This window comes from Penicillium samsonianum (genome assembly GCF_028829775.1).
Source record: "Penicillium samsonianum strain IBT 33392 chromosome Unknown utg000002l_segment0_segment0, whole genome shotgun sequence".
Classification (NCBI taxonomy): Eukaryota; Fungi; Ascomycota; class Eurotiomycetes; order Eurotiales; family Aspergillaceae; genus Penicillium; species Penicillium samsonianum.
This window is the reverse complement of record NW_026643260.1, coordinates 3,390,037-3,409,870: the sequence shown is the minus strand read 5'-3', so window position 1 is coordinate 3,409,870 and position 19,834 is coordinate 3,390,037. Positions and strand designations below refer to the sequence as shown.

Below are 19,834 nucleotides of genomic sequence, written 5' to 3'. Positions count from 1 at the left end.
GGATGATGCCATTCCTTTTTTTCCCTTTGTTTTCTCCCTGCCTTCCCCTCCCCGTCGTCTCTTGTGTCCCGAGTATCTCTTTTGCAAATAGCGATTTTGTTATTTATGGATTTTGTTTCTGTCTCTTCGTTTTGGGTAATGTTTTGTGCAGTTGGGCATTTACTTCGCGTACATATGTAACTCTATGTACCATTTAAAAGCACATGGTCATTACTGGGCACTTAATTATGCTTTATAGGCATTCACATGGTCTATCCATGGATACAGACTTACTCGGTACAATATGCACTCTCCGTGATTTCCCCTTTTCGTCCCTGCTCCTCTATTCTTGGGCATTCTATAGTGAGATCGAAGGGAGGAGAGACATCCAGAATCCACACAAGGCTGTATCTCAGAAAGTTTTAGAGTGATGATCGTCAAATATTTAGAGTTAATGCCTGTCCTCATTCTAATGTTTGGGAGAACCCTTGGTCTAGGACGATAATAACGGAGCTACCAGAGAAGGGATATACGATCACAACCACTGCTCCTTATTCTCCTCGATCCAGGCTTTGAAGTCCTTCATCCCAGGGTAGAGCTGACGGCATTCGGCCACATCACCTCCATACCCTTCATGTTCAAACCAACGGAACATATCGCCCACGGTGCCCTTCAACAAAAACTTGACCGTAGAAGCCACAGGGCAAGGGGCCATGGGCATAGATGATCCCACGACAGCCTTGAACGTAACCTCGGCCTCCCTTTGTGTTAGCTCATCGCCCACCAGTGTCAGGCCAACATTGCGGTAGTCATCGGGATGCATGAAGCTGTAAGCCGCAACCCGACCAATATCCCGGGTCGACACGAACTGCAGCTTCTTGTCCCCCATTTGTTCCCACATGCGGGCGAAGCCCTTCCCATGGATATCGGTAGTGAGATTCTCGAAAAATGTAACCGGCCGCAGGATCGTGTATGTCATCTGTTGTGGGCTGGCCGCGGCCCTCTCTATCAAGTGATTTTCAATGTGGTACTTGGCAGCAAAATTCTTGACTTTGGTGGGATTGACGGGCGACTTCTCAGGGCCACCGCGGTCACCTGACGAGTAGACGAAGTGGCGCACACCATGCGCGACCGCCGCGTCGACGATTGCCTTGCCTTGCTGCTCCTCGGTGTCCGAGTTAACCTGCACGCTGTACACGCCCCATACAGGGCCGACTTTTTGGAATATGGCCTCCGGCTGGGCCGTGTCGCCATCCACGACGGACACGTTGAAATTCGAGCCAAGTTTCAGCGCGCGGGGGCTGGCGACGTCGCGCGTTACGGCGATGATGTTGAAGCCGGCCGTGTCGGGGGCGGAAAGGAGACTCTGGATGAGAGCGCCGCCTTGTTTGCCAGTGGCACCGGTGACTAGGAGGGTCTTTCGTGGGGCAGACATTCTCAAATTTGAAATGATTAAGGATGAAGAGTGTTATGAATGTTGAGGCTGGAGGCTTCGCCGCACTGAAAGGCTTATCCACTGGCTTTGGGGTCTGTGGTTGCGCTAGGCCAATAGTGGAGGAGCGCTAGAGCTAGTAGGGGTATGACTGCATTTGCTATACGAGCTGATTTTAAATATACATCTTAGACACAATCTGAGGTGGGGGCTGGAGACTGCCATCCATAGATACCACGGATGTTCATTGGATGTTAGCTATATGGCCAATGTCGAAGATCGAAGGCCTCACAGCTAAGTAACAAGAAATGTCATTTTCAGAGTGCACATGGCCAGAGAGCATGTGTCTCCCCAGACAACAAGCCTTCCATGCTGTTGACTATTTTCTGGACTGCAGTAGCACAATCCTCCACTGGCGTCCTAGTCATCTTTTGTACCAAGCTGGAAATCCGCATTTCAATAGAAAGGTAAGATATTTCTGAATGCAGGAGGTTGAAATAAGAGTTTACATCTAGAATATGATGACCTGCCTTCCGCAGTGTTGGCCCTCGGGCCCGCGTGGGTGATGGATGTTGCTCGTGTATGTCAGGCGATACTTCAGAGTAGGTAATACTCCTGGTTATGGGGCCTATATCGTCCTGTTTTTGGATTTTATATGGAGGAAGCAATGGGTGGGAAAGGAGTTGTCGACGGGGAGATCCAAATACTCAATCACATCATCGAGACTGGCCCAATCTCTCATATATTCGTCCCGCTCGGGATCGTAAATTCCTTGCTCGAGATGATGCCTTTTACGTTCCAGTCGAAGGGCTTTTTCGATGATTCCCCTGCGGGCGAATTCCCCTCGATCAAGGTCTGTTCCCTCGTCATCTGCCTCTTCTTCTTTTGTTTGCCCAAGGTAAAGACGCACATATCGATAATTGAGGATCGGCTGCCGATACAGCCCATACGGGTCTGCACCATGCTGGAGCAAGGTAGTCATAAAATGCGTAGCCTTGGCTTTATCAAGATAGCCCCAAGGGCATTTGGACTCCCCGTGTCCCAGCGAAGGGCAGGCTGTTCAGTCTTGTTGGGATTGAACATGGGAGGCTTAGCACTTTTCTCTTCACTAGCCCAGTCCTCGGAGACTCTCGAGAAAACAGAGTCTAGGTCATCAAATCGTACATTTGGGTCGACACCGGCAGCTAAAATAGACTCAATACGGTCGATTCAACCTTCCCCAACGGCCTCACATAGCTCAAGAGCAGCCACATCTCGCACTTAAGTCGCATTGTGATAAGTGCAAATAGTAGAATCGCTTGGTGTCGGCTCGTGGAAGGTGTGTCGGCGGCATTGAAGGGAGGTTACGCGACGGCGTATTGGGGCGCTAAACCCTGGAAGGCAAAACACCTAAATAGGCAATTCACAGGGCCGCCGTTTACAAGTTAGATGTCTCCTGTGCTATCTCGATCTTTGCCAAGTAATGTTCTATCGGGTTAGTATAAATCATAGTTGTGAAGTCGGCCACGTACTTGCGGCCACCCATCTCATGCCCAGATAGCCCAGTAGGGCTTTCAAGGGTCGGATCAATGGCTCCGAATCGGCACTACCAGACACCCTCGCATCGCCAAGACACACCATAGCGGCCTTGTATAGACAATGGGGGAGAAACACGGACAAAGTCGTCATCTCAATCGAGGCTTCCCCTCCGCGAGAAATCTCATGGACGAAGGACTTGAGTATATTGAGTGATGTATGGATACAATACTCATTGTCGGGGATATTCATGTGAGATCCAACCTCGAGGGTTTCGAGCATGGCACTAGTTAGAAGCGTTGAGATTAGTCAGTTAGTTCTGAACTTCCGATGGGCAGCGTTACCTTCGACATAGTGCCAATGCACTATCCGATAGAGGGTGCGGGTTGGAATCACCGCTTTGGAAGGTCACCAGAAACGACGTTAGGGATTTGAGGATCTGAACTCCCTCGACGCCACTAAAAAGGGAACGCGATTGGGTCGCATGGACATGAACCAGCACCTGGTCTAAGAGCTGGGATGCGTGGGCTAACTTGGTGAATGAATCCATTTCCAACTTCGCCCAATCTTCAGAGTCCTATGATCAGAGTTATAATCAGATGAAGTTAGGGCTTCGCAATCAGTTGGTCAGTCACATACCTTGTTGCCCCCCACCGCATCTATGGATCGTCCTCTGTAAGTACTGGGTGGTTGGCCATTTTCCAGCGAGACATATCTACCACAGGCTCTTGATTCAGTATGAATACGATCTGATGTGCATGCTCAGGGGCTAGATCTGACCTGTCAGTGACGGCGATGCCGCGCCAGGTTTGTCGTGCTTCCTCGGCTTTCTGTGGGTCCCGGAAAACCTTGCACAGGTCCTCGTAAGTAGCACTAATCCCCAGGGAGACTGCGGCGCATATGTTGGCTGCACTAGATATGTATGCGGAGGGATACATGGCATGGCCGATTTCGAAGATCGTCAGGAGAAGTCGACATTGTAGCATTTCCAACGAATTCATCCCCATCGCCTCGAGAAGGGCTACAAAGCTCTTGAGCGAAGCATGCATCGATCGGGTCGAGAGAGGAAGCTCTCCTCCCACGGGCTCCTTACAGACGAGGGCCATACAGAGGATCAAGAGGCTTAAGTCGGATGGGGCAGTGGCCGTCTGGACGCGTAAGTGTGATAGCCGGCTACTATAACAGGTCTCCGACACTACAGGGAACCAGGTATGTATAGTTCGGAAATAAAAGGCTGCGGCGGCTTGCAGCTGCAGTCCATCGCCCACAATTAATGAGACCTGAGCATCGAGTGTATGACGCAGGTTGGAGGGGGTCAAGTCAGCCCAATCTAGCACGGGCAGCAGACGAGGTGCTTGAGTTGGAAGGATATAATCACAAAGCTTATTCAATCTAGATTAATTAGCATTCATCTCCTACCTATAGCCCGAGGCCACGACGTACCTTTTACAAAGGGTACAGCAGGGAAGAATCTTGTCACATTTCCGTTTCTGTCTCCGACAGCGAAGGCACGCCTGATCCGCCGACATGGTTGCGGGTGCGGGTGCGGAGGCTAACCCCTTAAATACTCTGCGGTGGTGATCTCCGGGGCTGTCCGTGGCTTCCAAGGTTTCCGAAGGTTCCAAGGTTTCTGTATCAAGCCCAATCTGGTTTAGATCCCGCGCCCGCATCCGCACCCGCATATCAGAATCATCCATGGATGATCTATGGAGGCACGTTGATGTTGGTATTTATATATTATCTAGGTCTCCCTCACATGCTGTAAAGGTAGTTTTTCGACTGTCTCCAATTCATCGTCTTTTCACAGCAATGGAGGTGATTCGAAACGTTGCCATTGCAGGGGTATGTCGAGTAATCACTACCCTGTTGTAATCAGGACTTACAAATCATGTTTAGGCTTCCGGGTCCTTGGGCTCCCCTATTTTTCATGCACTTCTCCAGAGTGAACTCTTTAACGTGACTGTTCTAGCACGCCTGTCGTCCCAAGCACACTTCCCCGCCTCTGTCACGGTACTCCGCGTGGATTACGCCTCGGTCTCAGACTTGACAGCAGCTCTGACCGGTCAGGATGCCGTGGTCTCGGTCCTGACAACTAGTGCCATGGAGACACAGATCCCGCTGATTGAAGCCGCAGTGAAAGCTGGAGTGAGGAGGTTCCTTCCTTCCGAGTTCTGTGCGAATATCGGCAATCCCAAGGCGGCCAGTTTGCCTGTCTACCACCGGAAGCTCGCGATACATGAGGTCATCCAGCAACAGGCTCGGGACCATCCCCATTTTACATACACTTTAATTCGCAACGGGCCTTTCCTCGACTGGAGCCTAGCCTATGGTTTCTTTTTCAATCTCAAGGGAGGATCGACACCCTTTTATGACGGCGGGGACCGTCCGTTTAGTACAACCACCTTGGCGACGATTGGGTGGGCTGTGGTGGAGGTCCTGCGTCACTTGGAGGAGACGCGGAACAGAGCGGTATTTGTTCAAGACGTTGTCATGACCCAGCGAAAGTTGCTGGCCATTGCCCAGAAGGTTGCACCGGAACGCAAATGGACCCCGACAGATGTGACCACCGCCGACATGGAGACCATGGCGCGGGATAAATACGCGAACGGGACGATGGATCTGGCAGCCTCAATAGGATTCTTTTGCCGCTCGGTCTTTGGGGAAGGATACGGGGGAGAGTTCCAGGAGGTGGACAATAAACTACTCGGCATATCATTGAAGACGGATGCTGATATGGAGGAATTAATGCGGGGAGTTCTTTCCGATGACCACTAGTGCTAGGCATCCGTGTAAGTCGTGCATACTAAGGGATTCCAAGGTTGTACTACCTAGGTACATAGGCATTCATTATTACGATTATTATTTCTACAACAGCCGCTCCTTCCCAAAACGCCCTCCAGTGGGAAACGAGTGACACCCCCACCATCGACCTCGAGAGTCAGCTCCAAACACGTCTTTCATAACATTTCAAAGATGAAGGCGCGCTGCGAGCCCGGCGGTTGGCCAAATAGTATTATGGCAAACTACATGCGATGCCCTCATTCATACAAAGAACGAGGGGAAAGATATATGCAGCGTTGGATTAAGTACTGCATAAACAAATGGCGGATCATCAATGACAAGAACATACAACATAGCACAAATCAAAAGGTGCCGGGGAATCACAGAAATACAGATATGGAGATGGTAAGGAAAAGCTTTGGCGAATATGATACTGATCCGACATATCACATCCTAGCAGCGCGGGTGGTCTTATCATAGAAGTCCAAGGTCATGGCTGCCAGGAAACATGGAATATCCTTTCTTTCTTCAACCCAAAATTTGATTAGGGGTTTAAGCTCCATGGCGAATAGACTGTTCGGACCGCCCGATATCTTCATGGTGCCGTTCTCGCCGTCGAAAACGATGGAGTTTTCTTCACCATTTCCCATGCTGCCGGGACCAGAGTCAGAAGGTGCATCGCAGTCGCCGTGCCGGTATGCGGAGGAGAGGTGGAACATTGAAGTGACACGCACTCGACCATTCGGCAAGAAGTCAAGCTTAAATCCGAGCAGAGAGGCGACGGCTTCCCGGAACTCCGAGGACTTAGCTGTCCAGATCTCCTTCAGTCGGCGCATACGCTTTTCTTTATCAGCGACGGTGCGCTCCATGTCCTGCATTTCAAGCTTGATGCTCTCCACGGTGCTGACCGGGACAACTTTGACATCGGTACGGCCTCCGCGGAGCTGCGCCATGAGGTCTCTGTTTGCAGACTGGAGAGTTGCAAGAGTAGTCATCTTAATTTGCTCGGTTTGGGCTGTCGGATTATCGCGCAGTTCAAGAACGCGTGTTCGTGACTTGGCCTTCAAAGACTTGATCTGTGACTTGGCCGCATCCAGTTCTCGGAGAGCGAGAGTCGTGGCCTGGTCTGATTTGGTGAGATGTTCCTGGAGCTTGCGGTTCTTGCGGCTAAGCACAGCGAGGCGTTCGCTTTCGGCTTCGTTATTGGTCGGAGAAAGAGGTCGTTTGACGCCTCTTGCCTCTTCTTTGGGTGCTTCCTGCTTGGAGAGCTCTTCATGAACTTTGTGGAGCTCACCGCGGTATTCATCGACGAGTTGTTGCAGCTGGGTTATTTGCTCGGATTTTTGTCCATCAAACTGTGACTGATCTTCGTTCATTGTGGCCTCTTCCGCATCAAATGTCTTGAGTTGGGCGCGCAAGTATTCAACTTCTTTCACTGCAAGCGCACGCTGGCGCTCCAGTCGAGCTCGAAGTCGGCCCTCCGCGGCACCCGGTCCTCCTGCAGAAGCGGCGGTCGCAACGCGGAGTTTCTCCAACTCCTGCTGCAGATTATTTTTATCACTTTCGAGGCTCTTGATAGCCTCATCCTTCTCAAGGAATTGGGCATCAACCGTTCCGAGACGATCAAGAAGCGTGGCGATCTCAATTCGTCCTTGAACTACGGCCCTCACGATGGCATCTGGTGAGTCAAACTCTGCAGGCTGATCGTTTTCCTGCAAGAGACTGACCCAAGATTGTCGCTCATCTTCCAAGATCTGCTTTTGAATCTGAACTGTGTTGAGTTCGGCTTCAAAGCCCTTCATCAACTGGAGCTGGTTCTCCACTGATCTCTTTTGTTCTTCGACGACTTCAACATTCTTCGAGACTTTTCGAAGGTGACGCAGTTCCGTTGTTTGATCACGGTTTGTTGCCTCCAATTCCCGAATATGATTGACCTGCTCGGAAAGTTCTCTCTTTAATACAGCCAAAGCCTCGGCATCGTTTCCTTCGGCCTTCAGTCGAATGTTCTCCGCTTCGAGCTCAGCGACCTCAGCTTCACGCTGGGATAATTTCTCCTGCGTTGATTCCTGCGATGTCCTGGCGTTTTGGATATCGTTCTGGAATTCTTCGATGGTCTTTTGTAGAGAAGCGCGGACAGTCTCTAACTCGTTGATCTGGTATTTAAATTGCCGTTCCTGGTCCGAAAGTCGAGCTTGTGTGTCGTCAAACTCTTCCTGCAAGTTCTGATTTTCGTCCTGAAGGCCTCTGATTTTGCGCTCAAACCCAAGTTTGTCATTCAAAGCCTGATCTTGAATTTCTTTCAATTCTTTTGCGAGTTCATCGCTCTTATGGGTGGCCCGATTACTCGAAGACTCGGCAGCCTGCAGTAACTTTTGTCAGTTTGACCTTGTGAAAACGAGAATTTTGTAGCGCCTCACCTGGGCCTTTCGAAAATCTGCATCCGCTTTCAGCTGTAACTCGCGGGTCTCTTTTTCATGGCGAAGAGCCTCCAACTCTCGTTCCTGCTTGATATTCTCGAGCTCGTATTTGAGAGTACTCAATTGCACGCGTAGCTCGTCTTTTTCCGCATCTAGACGAACCAGTCAGTTCTCCGTCGCAGGCCTCTCGAGTCAGTCCGAGCAGGGTATCGTCTTACCATGAATAGGTTGATGGGACTGGGCTTGAGATTGTGTGAAACGGCCAGATTGTCGCATAGCAGTCGATCGGCGCATGGTACTCCGTGAACCGGAGGGTGTTGAAGGTGAGCCGAATCCAGCAACGAGCTGGGAAGCTGGTCGGTTGTTCTCGCTGTGGTCCATCTATTAAAAGCCAGGGGAGGTCAGTTGTTGCGCAAAAATAACATGGAGACCCATTAAAGCTCACAGTGAGGTTCAGGCTATCGTAAGCCCCACGGAATTCCTGTCTAATGGGGCATGAGGCAAGAAGCACTGCGCAACTTGTCCTTCAGCTGTATCAAAGGGAAGATGGTTAAAGGCGGGCGCCGCCTTGTTTAGGATTATGTCAGCAGTGAAATGCGCCCTAAAAGGGGTTAGCGCCAATTTAAAAATTATTTCGATTTCGGCATTGAATTCTCAGTTCACCACCCTCACCCGTGACTCGTCTCCATTCACCTCGGTCTCTCGCTCGATTTTACTCAATTTCTTCCGCTTAATACCCCACAACCGTCACTATGGGCAAGGATAAGGTCGAGAAGAAGGACCGCGCTGAGAAGAAGGAGAAGCGTGCGGAGAAGGACGGTGTGCACAAGGTCAAGAAGGAGAAGAAAGAGAAGAAGGATAAGACTGCTCTTGTCGATGCAGTAGAGCAGGAGATTGTCTCTGAGGCCATGGAGGGTCTCGAGCAGACCGGCGCTGTCGCTGTCAAGGGCGAGGGTGAGGTCGACGCCGTTGTCGACCGCCCCGTCGGCGCCCTCGTGCCGTTCGCCAACCCATTGGTTGAGGACAAGCAGGCCAAGAAGGTCCTGAAGAGCGTCAAGAAAGGTACGTGCATTGTCTTTTTCAAATTTTTACTTGCCTCTTTTACTATCAGTGCGCATGGTCGATTTTCATCGGATGTTCGGATCGCCCATGTCTACTGATCGCATGGTTGCGCAACTTTTTTTTCTTATCTCCAGATCGTCCATACTAACATTTATTTTTTCTAGCTGCCGTCAACAAGTCCCTGAAGCGTGGTGTCAAGGAGGTCGTCAAGGCTCTCCGCAAGTCTCCCATCCCCGCCGCCAACGCTGCCATCGGTGTCCCCAGCGGTGTTGTCGTTCTCGCTGCCGATATCTCCCCCATGGACGTTATCTCCCACATTCCCGTCCTGTGCGAGGACCACGGCATTCCCTACGTCTTTGTCACCTCCCGTGCTGAGCTCGGTGCTTCCGCTGCCACCAAGCGCCCTACCAGTGTGGTCATGGTTACCCCCAAGGCTGCCAAGGGCAAGAAGGAGGATGATGAGGAGTTCACCAAGGTGTTCGAGGAGCTTGCTGGCTTGACCCAGAAGGAGCTCAAGAAGCTGACAGTCTAAAAATGTTCTCGACTTGTCTCTTTTACCTTTTGTTATTTGCTCTTCCCACGCTGTTCACTGCGAGTGGGTTCTCTGGTTGTACAGGTTTCTGATACCGTCTGTTCAGACGGTGCATGTCTTATGGGGTCCGGCCTATGGGTATCTTTCTATATTTGCTCTTTTGTTCCAACTCGGCGTTATTTCAATGGTGTACGAAAAAGGCAACAATTCCAATGAGATATCAGCAACCTCATAGACTGTCGGTTCTAAGTAAGGTCTCGGTTAATTTTAATGGACATCCCATGCAAATCCCAGCCATTGCACTACCCCACAGGTAGTGTGACACCTGCGTAGACCACGTTGCGCCTGATTGCTGTAGGAGGTGATATTCTCGAAAAGTTTGACGGTATAATCCCTGTGTGATAGAACAACGGGTCGCACATGAAATTGGTCTCGAGCTCCTTCAATATTCGATCGTGCCCTCAGGCCAAGGAAGTCAATTCTAAATTCGGATGTAATCAGTCACACAACGTAGCGGACTCAAGTATTGTAGATCCCAGATGGGGTAAACACGGCGATGAATGTCATACACATAGTGTGAAGAGCCAAGCCCTGGGCAATTAACCTTGCATCATAAACCTATGCCCCTCGACCTTGATGTTAAACAAGGGATGAAGTGCATACCCCAAGCGCAGCAGATATCAATCTCAGCCAATCACCATGCATAGTGCCCTGGATAAATCCAATCCTAAGCTCACAGATCTTCTAGCGCTAGCCTAGATTCAGGAACATATTTGATATTGGGCACCAGATCTGAGAATTGGGGGGTTCCCTTTGTCCTACGCAGCTTCTTCCTTGTGTTCAAGGCACGGCCTTTGCGGTTGATCTCTCCTTGTCCTTGAAAAGTGATATGAGGAACTGAATGCCCTCATTCTGCGTCGGGCAATTCATTCATTCTGCATATACTGGGCCAACATATTAGCCAATTCCCTCTTCATATCCCTCAAAATGCACATCAACCGCCCCTCCATTTTAACACTCGCACTCATTTTGGCGGTTACTCAATCAACTACATCCCAACCTATCCGAACTAGCAAATGGGTCAAGACAGAACAATTCCAAGACCCCAATGACCGCGGAATATGGAAGGTCTTTGAGAAAGAAGGATATGATCTATTACCTGACCCACCGCACGTCAAATACAACGTAAGTACTAAATCCTAAATATATTGTCGACTCGGCGACTTACCTATATCCACCTATGTTGTATGTACTTGATTTCCTCTGCCACTTCTTGGCGTGCCCTTTCCGTATTAGTGCTCACCTAATGCCCTTCAAATACCGGGTAAGCAAAGCAGCGTTAGCGGAGAGGATGAGCCGGTCTATTTTTATCAGGCTCGGGTGCACCCGTGGATATCTTATGATACCAAGTGTTATTCGGGTAGTATTGATATTTTGTTGCTTGCATATAGATATTTTGCATATAGATATAGTGTCGGTGTCTATTTTCATGTCTTATTCTTTAGTTAATCAAAGCTTTGTGAACATGTGCGTAGGAATGCCCATCGATATTTAGAAGCCTTAGCATTCCAAATTCGGGAGAGCAATAATAATAATAGAGAAAACAAAAAAAGATAACATACCACCACAGTGAGGAACTGTGCGAAAGACTGAGAAAACAAAAAAACAAAAAAAAAAAAACAAAAACATATAACAGTGTAAGTATGACCGTGGTCGGCTCGCCGCTCTATTCAGGGCACTGAGGGCGGATATTCACCCACCTGAATATTCAGCCCGTATAGCAAGAGGTACATTTCCCACTTCTGACCGAAAATGCTATAAGTAACCTTCTTTTCCCTTCTGCTTTCGCCTCTCAAGCCTCGCTTTATCACGAGCAAGATGCGTACCAAGCGTGACCCAATGTTGAAGTATATGGCTAATATTGTGGATTTCGGGGAATATAGTAACAATGAAATCCAACTGATAGTGCTACCGCGAACAGAATCCCTAACTCCCACCCTAGTTTCATTAAGTCTTCCTAAAATATTTCATCCTACCTGTTACCAGCCAGTTCTTTCAGCAAGAGTGCATTCCAACTAGAATACTAAGTACAGGGAGTAGAAGAGAAAGAAAGAAAGGATTGGTTGGAGCAAGGTCCTTTGTGGGGCCTTGATGCAAACCATGCAAACACAAGTTGAAGGTTTTCCTCCAACTTCCTTCAACTTGCTCAACTCGGCAGACGGTCAGTAACGGCAGAACTAAAGTTGTCATGTCTAGATCGTGACACTACCCTCCCTATAAGTCGTATAACGTATTTCACATGCGAGCCGCCACCACAAGCGAGCCGCCATCTCCAAAACACATAGTAAATGCGATAGATTACAACTTGATATCTCAACAACGGTGGTCTATACTAGCTTTTCCTATTAATTCCACGGTTTTTATATGATATCTAGCTACTTTAGGGAGTTTCAAAGAATTTGATCTTCTAGTAACTGACATATATATATTCCTGGAGCCCAGCGACGTAATTTTCAATACGACAACAATGTAAGCTTTCGATTTCGTTAAAATTACTATATGTTACTGAAAATGCTTATCAATACCTATCTACCTATAGCGGGAATTAAATTAAGTTGTTGTGGTTGAAACATGAAGCTATAATTTGTCGCATTTACTATGTGTTTTGGAGATGGCGGCTCGCTTGTGGTGGCGGCTCGCATGTGAAATACTGTTATGCGGTCAATAGTTCGGTGAGTGTCGCCTGGGTGAGAAATGGGTGAGCGCCGCTCTACGGTCGCGCGACCAGGGTGATAAGGGTGAGTGTGCTGTAGACAAGGTGAGAAGCTGGCTGAGAAGCGGGTGAGAATCACTCTAGGGAGCGTGACGCCCGCACTAACTTCCTCAAGTGACACAGAGCGCGATATGATTGGATTACAAGTTGAACCTGAAATGCTTCGACTCTTAGCATCTGCACACAACCCTAAAATGAAATATATCTTCAGTTAAATTCGTTGTTGTGGCTTTATTGCCCTTACAGACTCCCTACAGCCCTTCTGATATGTCCATGCCATCCTAGTCCAAATAGCACATATTAATCAAACTAATCAAATAAGCGAAACACACACTTGTAGTCCGAGCTTATCTTTATTGTCTTAAGGTGTATGTTGATTGGTTCCAAGTTGTAACGGGCCAAGGCCATATTGATGCCCGGCGGGCTCTGCCCGTGCAGGCATCGCACCCAATACTGCCGCCAAGACCGTGTAGCCTTACCGCCCTAGAGGATACTATATACTATAGTTGACCGCCCCTTTGTTTACAGTTCCTTAAGATTTAGATAAACAGCATGAGACACCACCCAATTGAATCAATTCAGTCGTAGCCCTTCACAATCCTCACAGCAAGTGGCATAAGGGGGGAATTATAAACGAACTGTGTCCATAACGTGTGGGGTTGGATATTTAGGGTCGACGAGGCACTCAACGAAACCGCCGCGAAACTCAAGATCTCGTGATGATCGCAACGAGGCCCAACGAGGCCCCAGGAGGCGCTTATCGGAGGGTTTACAACCACGTACACAGAGCCAGCGAGCATGTGGAATATACAGGCTTCTAGGATATAGAAGAGAGACATGCCCAAAGAGAGATATTAGCTCGTTAAATTAATTTAATGGCGTTTTGGTTGAGATATATGCATTTAATTTCAATAGGCTGGCTTGCATGGCCAGTTCGCTTACCGGATACGTTAGTTATCAAGTTTTGGTTGCAAGTATGCAAACCCTACAAAGCGCTCTGGGCATCCAAGCAACTCGTTGTATCCGCCATAAATGCTAGCCCTCGTCGGCTACCGAACCAGTCTGTCCCCTGGCTAAGCTTCCCGTATAATTTCAGCTGGCCTTCAATATATTCTGACAACAAAAATTCCAGCCCATCTCCTTTATCCACCTGGACCGACTACTCAGCACAACTCTCGGGGCTCTACAGGTCCCTCTACAGTTATATTGAAAGATTCGGAGATCTGACAGTATCGACAGAATCCGCCCTCTTTCATGCACCGTCCCCCTTATCCATGACCACTTAAACAACGGAACGCCTTGCTATCGCAAACCAGAACCGTCCTACAACGACACAAAGTCTGCGTGCGCTTGGTTTATGAAGTGGCCATATGGGCCCAGATCCATGGAATCGTTGTCAATGTGGCGAAGAAGCAACCGACATTCCATGCTGTGCCCCAATCATAGAATGTAAACTTAGCAGCAACCACTATGATAACAATATAGTCACTGTCAAAGACAAGATCATGGGCTGTGTACTAATCCTCCAGCCTTCGCTGATAATTATTCCACGGAATCGGAGCTCTCTTAGTTCCGAGCAGTGCCATTCATTCAATTTCCCCAGGACATCCCTATCATTTATTAATTAGTGTTCCATTCGCTATAAGTGCTTGACTATAACCATTACATATCACTTACGCGTGGCTGTGCACTATCCCTTCTCCTTTGAGGAAGTCATTCAACGCAGCGAGGTTGGGATTGGAGAAAATAAGTTTCATCAGAGGGCGGGTATTGAGAAGAGAAAGACCCCGCTCCGCATTGAAGAATCTTTCATCTGGACATTGCACATGATCTAGGATCATTGACACACAGCTTTCCAGGCAGTGGACCCTTCCTGTGTATAGATTGTATGAGCATTGAAACTCTTGTGGCTCATAATTATCTATGATGTGTTCCAGTCGTTTCCTTTCAGCGTGGGTGTCAATTATCGTATACATCCCAATGTATTCAGCCTTACTTCTCGATGTTTTTGGGTTTTCTCCAACAATCGAAAGCTTGGGAAATATGTCAGTGCTAGTAAAAAGAAATCGTTCATGTGCGATGCGAATACAGACCTCGACTATGCTAACTTGCGTGATATCATAGAAAGGCAAATGTTTCCTCCATTGGCCTCTGTGTGCATACCATGCCTGGTGTATTTCTCTCCACGTGGTGACTTCATCTACATGATCAGAGACCGCAACCGGCAAAATCGAACAATTGTATCTTTCACCCCAGCAAAGTAAGACGGAAGCATTTGTACCATCTTCAAGCAATGGCCAAAGCCTTTCCGTTAATATCTTTTTGCGGTTTATATGTGTGACTTCACGGGCATCTGAAAAGGCAAACTCCGATTTAGAGGCAGAACTTGACTTCATATCCTTGCTTTCGTTTCACTTGCAGCATTTAGTTCGTGGTCACTATTATTCGAGAGCTGTGGCCGCCCAAACCGACTTTTTGGTGAACTTGCGGTCAGACGCCTAGGCGGGATATTCTCTGCGGAGGGTGGACTACCGAATTGAGCATAGTTGAAGGCTAATTTTGGATATTCCAGAATGAGGAATGACAAGAGTCGGGTCAACCTCAATTCGGATGGGGTATGCTGCTCCTGTCCAGTATAAGTTGAATCGGAGTCCGGTGCTGGCCTTTGGGATTCGTGGTCCTCAATCCGCCTCGGCCTCAGTCGAGCTCGTTGTGGTTGGCTAAGATAACTCATTTTTGTGAGTTGGAAGATGTCAGATGGGGTGGAGAGCTTGAGGGCGTTGGAGATCCTTATACCTTTCCAATGAGGGACAGCTGTGAGGCAAATTGGAGGCGTATCGCAATGACCCAATTCATGCATGAGCTCACCAGGCCCATACACCTAATTGGCTAGACTTTCGCCTCATCAGTGGGTAGAGGCCTTTTATTTATTGTGACTGGCCGGAGATGCGGGGTAGTTGTCCTACCTCGCTTCATTTTTGGGTTGGAGGGGCTTTGAGTCATATTTTAGTGCGATGTAAAATGCAGCGTTGTTCCAGATGTCTTGAGGTGATAAAGGCTGTGCCGGCTAGTCCTATATGTCTTCATCGCCTATATCTAGAGCTGATTGGCCTCCTCCCACCACCCCTAGTTCCGGTACGTCGCCGCTACGTCGTCGTTAGCGTGTTGGGCGACTGTACCGAGCTCCTTTATCTCCTACAATGGAAATGTGGGGCGACAAAAGACGACAGCGGCCAGAATAAGCGAACGCCTCTCTCCTGGAATGCGGAATACGGCGCATGGCATGTTGTAAACATGTTGCTGGAGAACGGAGCTAAAATTAGGTCTGTGGATGATATATACACAACACCATTATCACGGCAGGTACAAGCCTGGAGCTAGAACGCCTGAGAAGGGCTTCCTTACGCTAGCCGATGATGACAATGCCGACGTCCCATGCGTAACGTAAGTTGGTGGATCTAACAAAATGAAATGTAAGCAAGACGTACCTCAGTCATCTGCATGCTTCGACTGACCAGCCAATTTGTCCTTCTTCCTAGGTGTTCCTTCGGTAGAATATTAGTAGCCCGATTCAAGCTCAAGGTTTTAAACGGGTTTCTTATTACACCACTTTTAAAGTTCAATACTCTTGATAAGTGAGTGGTTATAGCAGATTGATGACTCCCTGCGTGATATTTAATCCTCCAACGCCCCGCCCTGGTGCCCTGGGCACACTCAGATTTATTTTGTAAAATGGAATAGAAGAAATAAGTAAATCAAAACAATTATATACTCCTGGAAGCATTTCAGTAAGCAACAGAACTCAAACTCTGTCCAAATCGCATATGGGCTATTGCAGGAGAGAACTTACCCAACTTGCTGCCCAATCGCAACTTAATCCCAGGTACCGGAGACAAGGTTGACGGGTATTGGAACTACAACCAGCATGATGGGTGCACACCCGATTTTTGCGAACACTGTCAACGTGATTCCACAGCGGCTCAACAATGTCACAAGTGTAAAAAAAGACCCGATGCATGCGACTTCGATTTATATTTCCGAGAGGTAAACTGGAGGAAGCTGCACGCAATGGAAAGCCAACTGTGTGGAATCTGGCCGGGTCCACTAAGTTGAAATTCATGTCGTCTCCGACCACTTCACGAAGCCACTCAGGAGATCCATCAGCAAGTCCGGCAGGGAAAAGATTGTACCAAAAGCTTTCTATTGAAGTAGGGTAACAATTTCACTAGCCTTGCTGCATCCAAATCCTCTCCCTCTAGACGAGCGTATGATAAATCCCAGGTTGTGTAGAGTGTGCGCTCCTGATACTCCTGAAGACTGGTGGGGCGGCGGGAGCCAGCATTCCAACGTTTGTCATATTCCTGAAGGTAGCGCTTGAAAGTCAAGATACTTCGCTGAAGATATGTCCCTACGGTGGCTAAAGCTAGAGGAAGACCCTCAAGTCATGTTGCGAGGCGGTTTGCGCAAGGATCTAATGGTAGACTGAAAGATGCTACCCACACTCTATACCACAGCCTCAATGTACCATAACAAGAAATCGAATACTTTCTCAATACTGATATTGCCCTGGTAAAACTTTCGATTCGCATCGTTCTTTAGCAGCACTGCTGAAATTGTAACAGGCCGCTTCTAACAAAGTACGAAGTCCAGTCCAGCAATTGCACAACACTGAATACAGCAATCAAGACAGGCATCCCCGCGTATAACTCCATTTTTACCAGCTCCCAGTGTGAAAAAGCGAATAGCGCTATTCTGCGCACATGGGACCACACCAATGAGCTTTTCTGACTCAGAGTAGGGAACCGGTTGCTTAGGGGTAGTTATGCGCAGATCAGAAGTGGTCCTTATCACTTTCGAGCTGTGATCATGTATGCAGTTGACGAACAAGGACCCTAAAGCACCAATAATTGAGGCAGAGGGGCATCTTTGGGACACTTCGGGTATACTAGGACACCATATACCGACTGTTAGATACTTGTCTCCCTTGGAGACTTGCCAAGATATCTTATAATCAGAATAAATATCGACAGGGGCATTGATCTCGCAGTTGGTGGTCTCTGACCCTCGTCTATCCGACCTTGCGGTAAAAAGTGGAGCTTCCTCCATCCTGTGTTTCGGGCCTCGCGCATAATCATATAGCTCACCCTCCCACATTAATGCTCCAGGAACACACGTCATAGACAGAATGCCTTTTCCTTCAATGCTCATAGTTCCGAACAGCCGAGGGTAAACTGCTTGCCCACGAAAAGAAGACATGAGCCAGATATCTTCTAGATCATAAAGCTCGTGACCAAGTAGCTGGAATAACGCTTGAAGCAGTGTCGGTCGGCTATAGCCCACCTTCGTATCCCCTCGTAGGATTTTCCTAATCGGGTCGATGAATTCTTGTGCGTCAAAGCCTCCCCAAGGAATGCCCGATAATAAACTCCCAAACCAGCGATACCCGCCAAAATACAGCCAGGGTCCTTCGGGGTCTGAGCTCTCTAAAAGAGACAGCAACAAAACCACAAGGGTACATATGGCAATTTTGTCAATGAATTCATCAAATTTGCACAGAGTTTGAGCTGAAGGAATATGGCTGCATTTGACACATTCACAGTCCTGACATTGGACATCTTTGAATGCTGCCACAAGCCGAAGATTCTCGATAAGGAATCCATCCAATTGTTTCGGTAATTGGATAGGAGATTCTGTTCCAAGGAAAGCCACAATAGTAGATGCAACCGTCCTATCAGAAGGAAAAGCACTGCCCCATGTGGCCGTGCAATTGCTGAAGCCAGGGTCCGATTTTTGCTTTCCATCCACATGGTCCCAGCGCTCACAAACCTGGAGAAAATTGAGTACCAAGGCACATCCATAAGGCAGGGCCTCACTAAATGCGCGGAAGGAAAGAGTTTTCCTATGGCCGAAAAGATCAAGCGTGAGTCTTTCTGCGAAGACGCGCATGGGTACCATGCCCCTGACGGTTTCATGTGATCCGGGGAGATCTTTCGTAAGAACACGAATGCTCTTAATATCTTCCAATGTGGTGATCTCAAATCCAGCTTGTTGTACAAGGCTGGAACTCAAAAGCAAACGTATAGTGATAACTGACATCGGTTCAATATGAATGCAGGTATCATTTTCAATGATTACCGAAGGCGCTAATCCAATAGACCATTCTATGAAAGCGATGATCCACGCAGCTTGATCAACAGGCGCCTTGATTTGTAAGCCTTTTGCTTGGCCCACACGAGAAATGTCTGAAAGTGCCTTCACAAGCTCCACAAGAAGCTCTTGAGATGGAGATGCTGAAGTAAAAGAAGGTGCCACATCAATTACTAGGCTTATATTTGAGCTCCATCCCAAAATCTTTTCAACAAAACCAGATTGGCTCAGTTTGTATTCCAAACTTTTCAAGAGAACCTTGAGCTGATAAGACGTAGGAACAAGTCTCAGATCTTCAGCTGTCTCTCGGAGGAGACGGTTCAGGGCTTCAGAGGCAACCCAGTAGTCGACACTTAGCAATGCAGCAGCCAAGCCAAGAAAGCGAGTTCCAGCATCTGTCTGAGTGAGTTGCCAACCGCAATCACCTTTCTTGAAACCAATCTGTGCTTTTAGAAAATTTAACACAGCTGACTCGTGGCTTCGAATACAGAGCTTGTTGACTTTTACACATGTCTCTGGCGCCATTGCAATTATTGTGCCAAATGCCTCACAAGCAAGAATTGCTATGGGTTGTACATTGTCGGTAGTTGCGGCAGCCAATACTCCTATCCCAACAGGTACAGAGTCAGCAACTGTCTGACTCAGGGTCCATGTTGTTGAAATGGAAGTCATGTCGCGATGTGGGCAACGGCTTGACGCTCCTCGTGGGGTGGACAGATGTTAGTTGGTCCGAGGAGTAAACAAATTTGGCTTCACTTGACTTGGGTGACAAGCTGCAGAAGAATTTTTGAGGGCACAATAACTTCAAGCCCTAATAATGAGATGGCATCAAAATACAAAAGTAACGGCCAAAAAAAGGGAAGCTGTGATGATGTTGGAAAATTTGAGGTGACGTTTGGCAATACTCGGCCCAGCGCACCCAACACCCACTTGCGGGGTAACGTTCTGCATAAGCAATTGGGCCTCTTAATCCTACCTAATGAACTGAGGGCGCCAATAAATAGCTACTATGGGCCCTAGAGACAGGGATATTCAGCGTCCGGCCGTTCGTTCCTCTCGTAATCCACAAGAGAATGATGCACACCGCCAGAAAACGTGCGTACTCTCCTTCAACCACCCACCATGCCAGTGGGCCACCAGAACGCAATCCCTCCATAATCTGTTGAACAAGAGGGTAGGATCTCACTGTAAAGGAT

The 19,834-nt window shown here is 48.3% G+C and overlaps 6 protein-coding genes across 6 annotated transcripts; 2 read left to right on the top strand and 4 right to left on the bottom strand.

Annotated features, from left to right (window-relative positions):
• Positions 1-514: 514 nt before the first annotated feature.
• N7471_003174 (uncharacterized protein) lies at positions 515-1,414 on the bottom strand (the record flags this gene model as incomplete). The annotated part of the gene is made up of 1 exon (XM_057275894.1): positions 515-1,414. One exon carries the CDS (start codon positions 1,412-1,414, stop codon positions 515-517), a length of 900 nt encoding a protein of 299 aa, XP_057140532.1.
• Positions 1,415-2,389: 975 nt separating this feature from the next.
• N7471_003173 (Zn(II)2Cys6 transcription factor) lies at positions 2,390-4,623 on the bottom strand (the record flags this gene model as incomplete). Its single annotated transcript, XM_057275893.1, has 6 exons — positions 2,390-2,595; positions 2,923-3,212; positions 3,271-3,503; positions 3,566-3,641; positions 3,707-4,318; positions 4,370-4,623. 6 exons carry the CDS (start codon positions 4,621-4,623, stop codon positions 2,390-2,392), a joined length of 1,671 nt encoding a protein of 556 aa, XP_057140531.1.
• A 112-nt stretch (positions 4,624-4,735) lies between these two features.
• N7471_003172 (aromatic alcohol reductase) lies at positions 4,736-5,701 on the top strand (the record flags this gene model as incomplete). The annotated part of the gene is made up of 2 exons (XM_057275892.1): positions 4,736-4,768; positions 4,823-5,701. The coding sequence occupies 2 exons, from the start codon at positions 4,736-4,738 to the stop codon at positions 5,699-5,701; spliced, it is 912 nt and encodes a 303-aa protein (XP_057140530.1).
• A 452-nt stretch (positions 5,702-6,153) lies between these two features.
• On the bottom strand, positions 6,154-8,505 carry N7471_003171 (coiled-coil domain-containing protein MAD1; the record flags this gene model as incomplete). Its single annotated transcript, XM_057275891.1, has 3 exons — positions 6,154-8,067; positions 8,125-8,276; positions 8,343-8,505. The coding sequence occupies 3 exons, from the start codon at positions 8,503-8,505 to the stop codon at positions 6,154-6,156; spliced, it is 2,229 nt and encodes a 742-aa protein (XP_057140529.1).
• A 371-nt stretch (positions 8,506-8,876) lies between these two features.
• N7471_003170 (uncharacterized protein) lies at positions 8,877-9,718 on the top strand (the record flags this gene model as incomplete). The annotated part of the gene is made up of 2 exons (XM_057275890.1): positions 8,877-9,186; positions 9,351-9,718. The coding sequence occupies 2 exons, from the start codon at positions 8,877-8,879 to the stop codon at positions 9,716-9,718; spliced, it is 678 nt and encodes a 225-aa protein (XP_057140528.1).
• Positions 9,719-17,120: 7,402 nt separating this feature from the next.
• Positions 17,121-19,163, bottom strand: N7471_003169 (uncharacterized protein; the record flags this gene model as incomplete). The annotated part of the gene is made up of 1 exon (XM_057275889.1): positions 17,121-19,163. The coding sequence occupies one exon, from the start codon at positions 19,161-19,163 to the stop codon at positions 17,121-17,123; it is 2,043 nt and encodes a 680-aa protein (XP_057140527.1).
• Between the last annotated feature and the right edge of the window lie 671 nt (positions 19,164-19,834).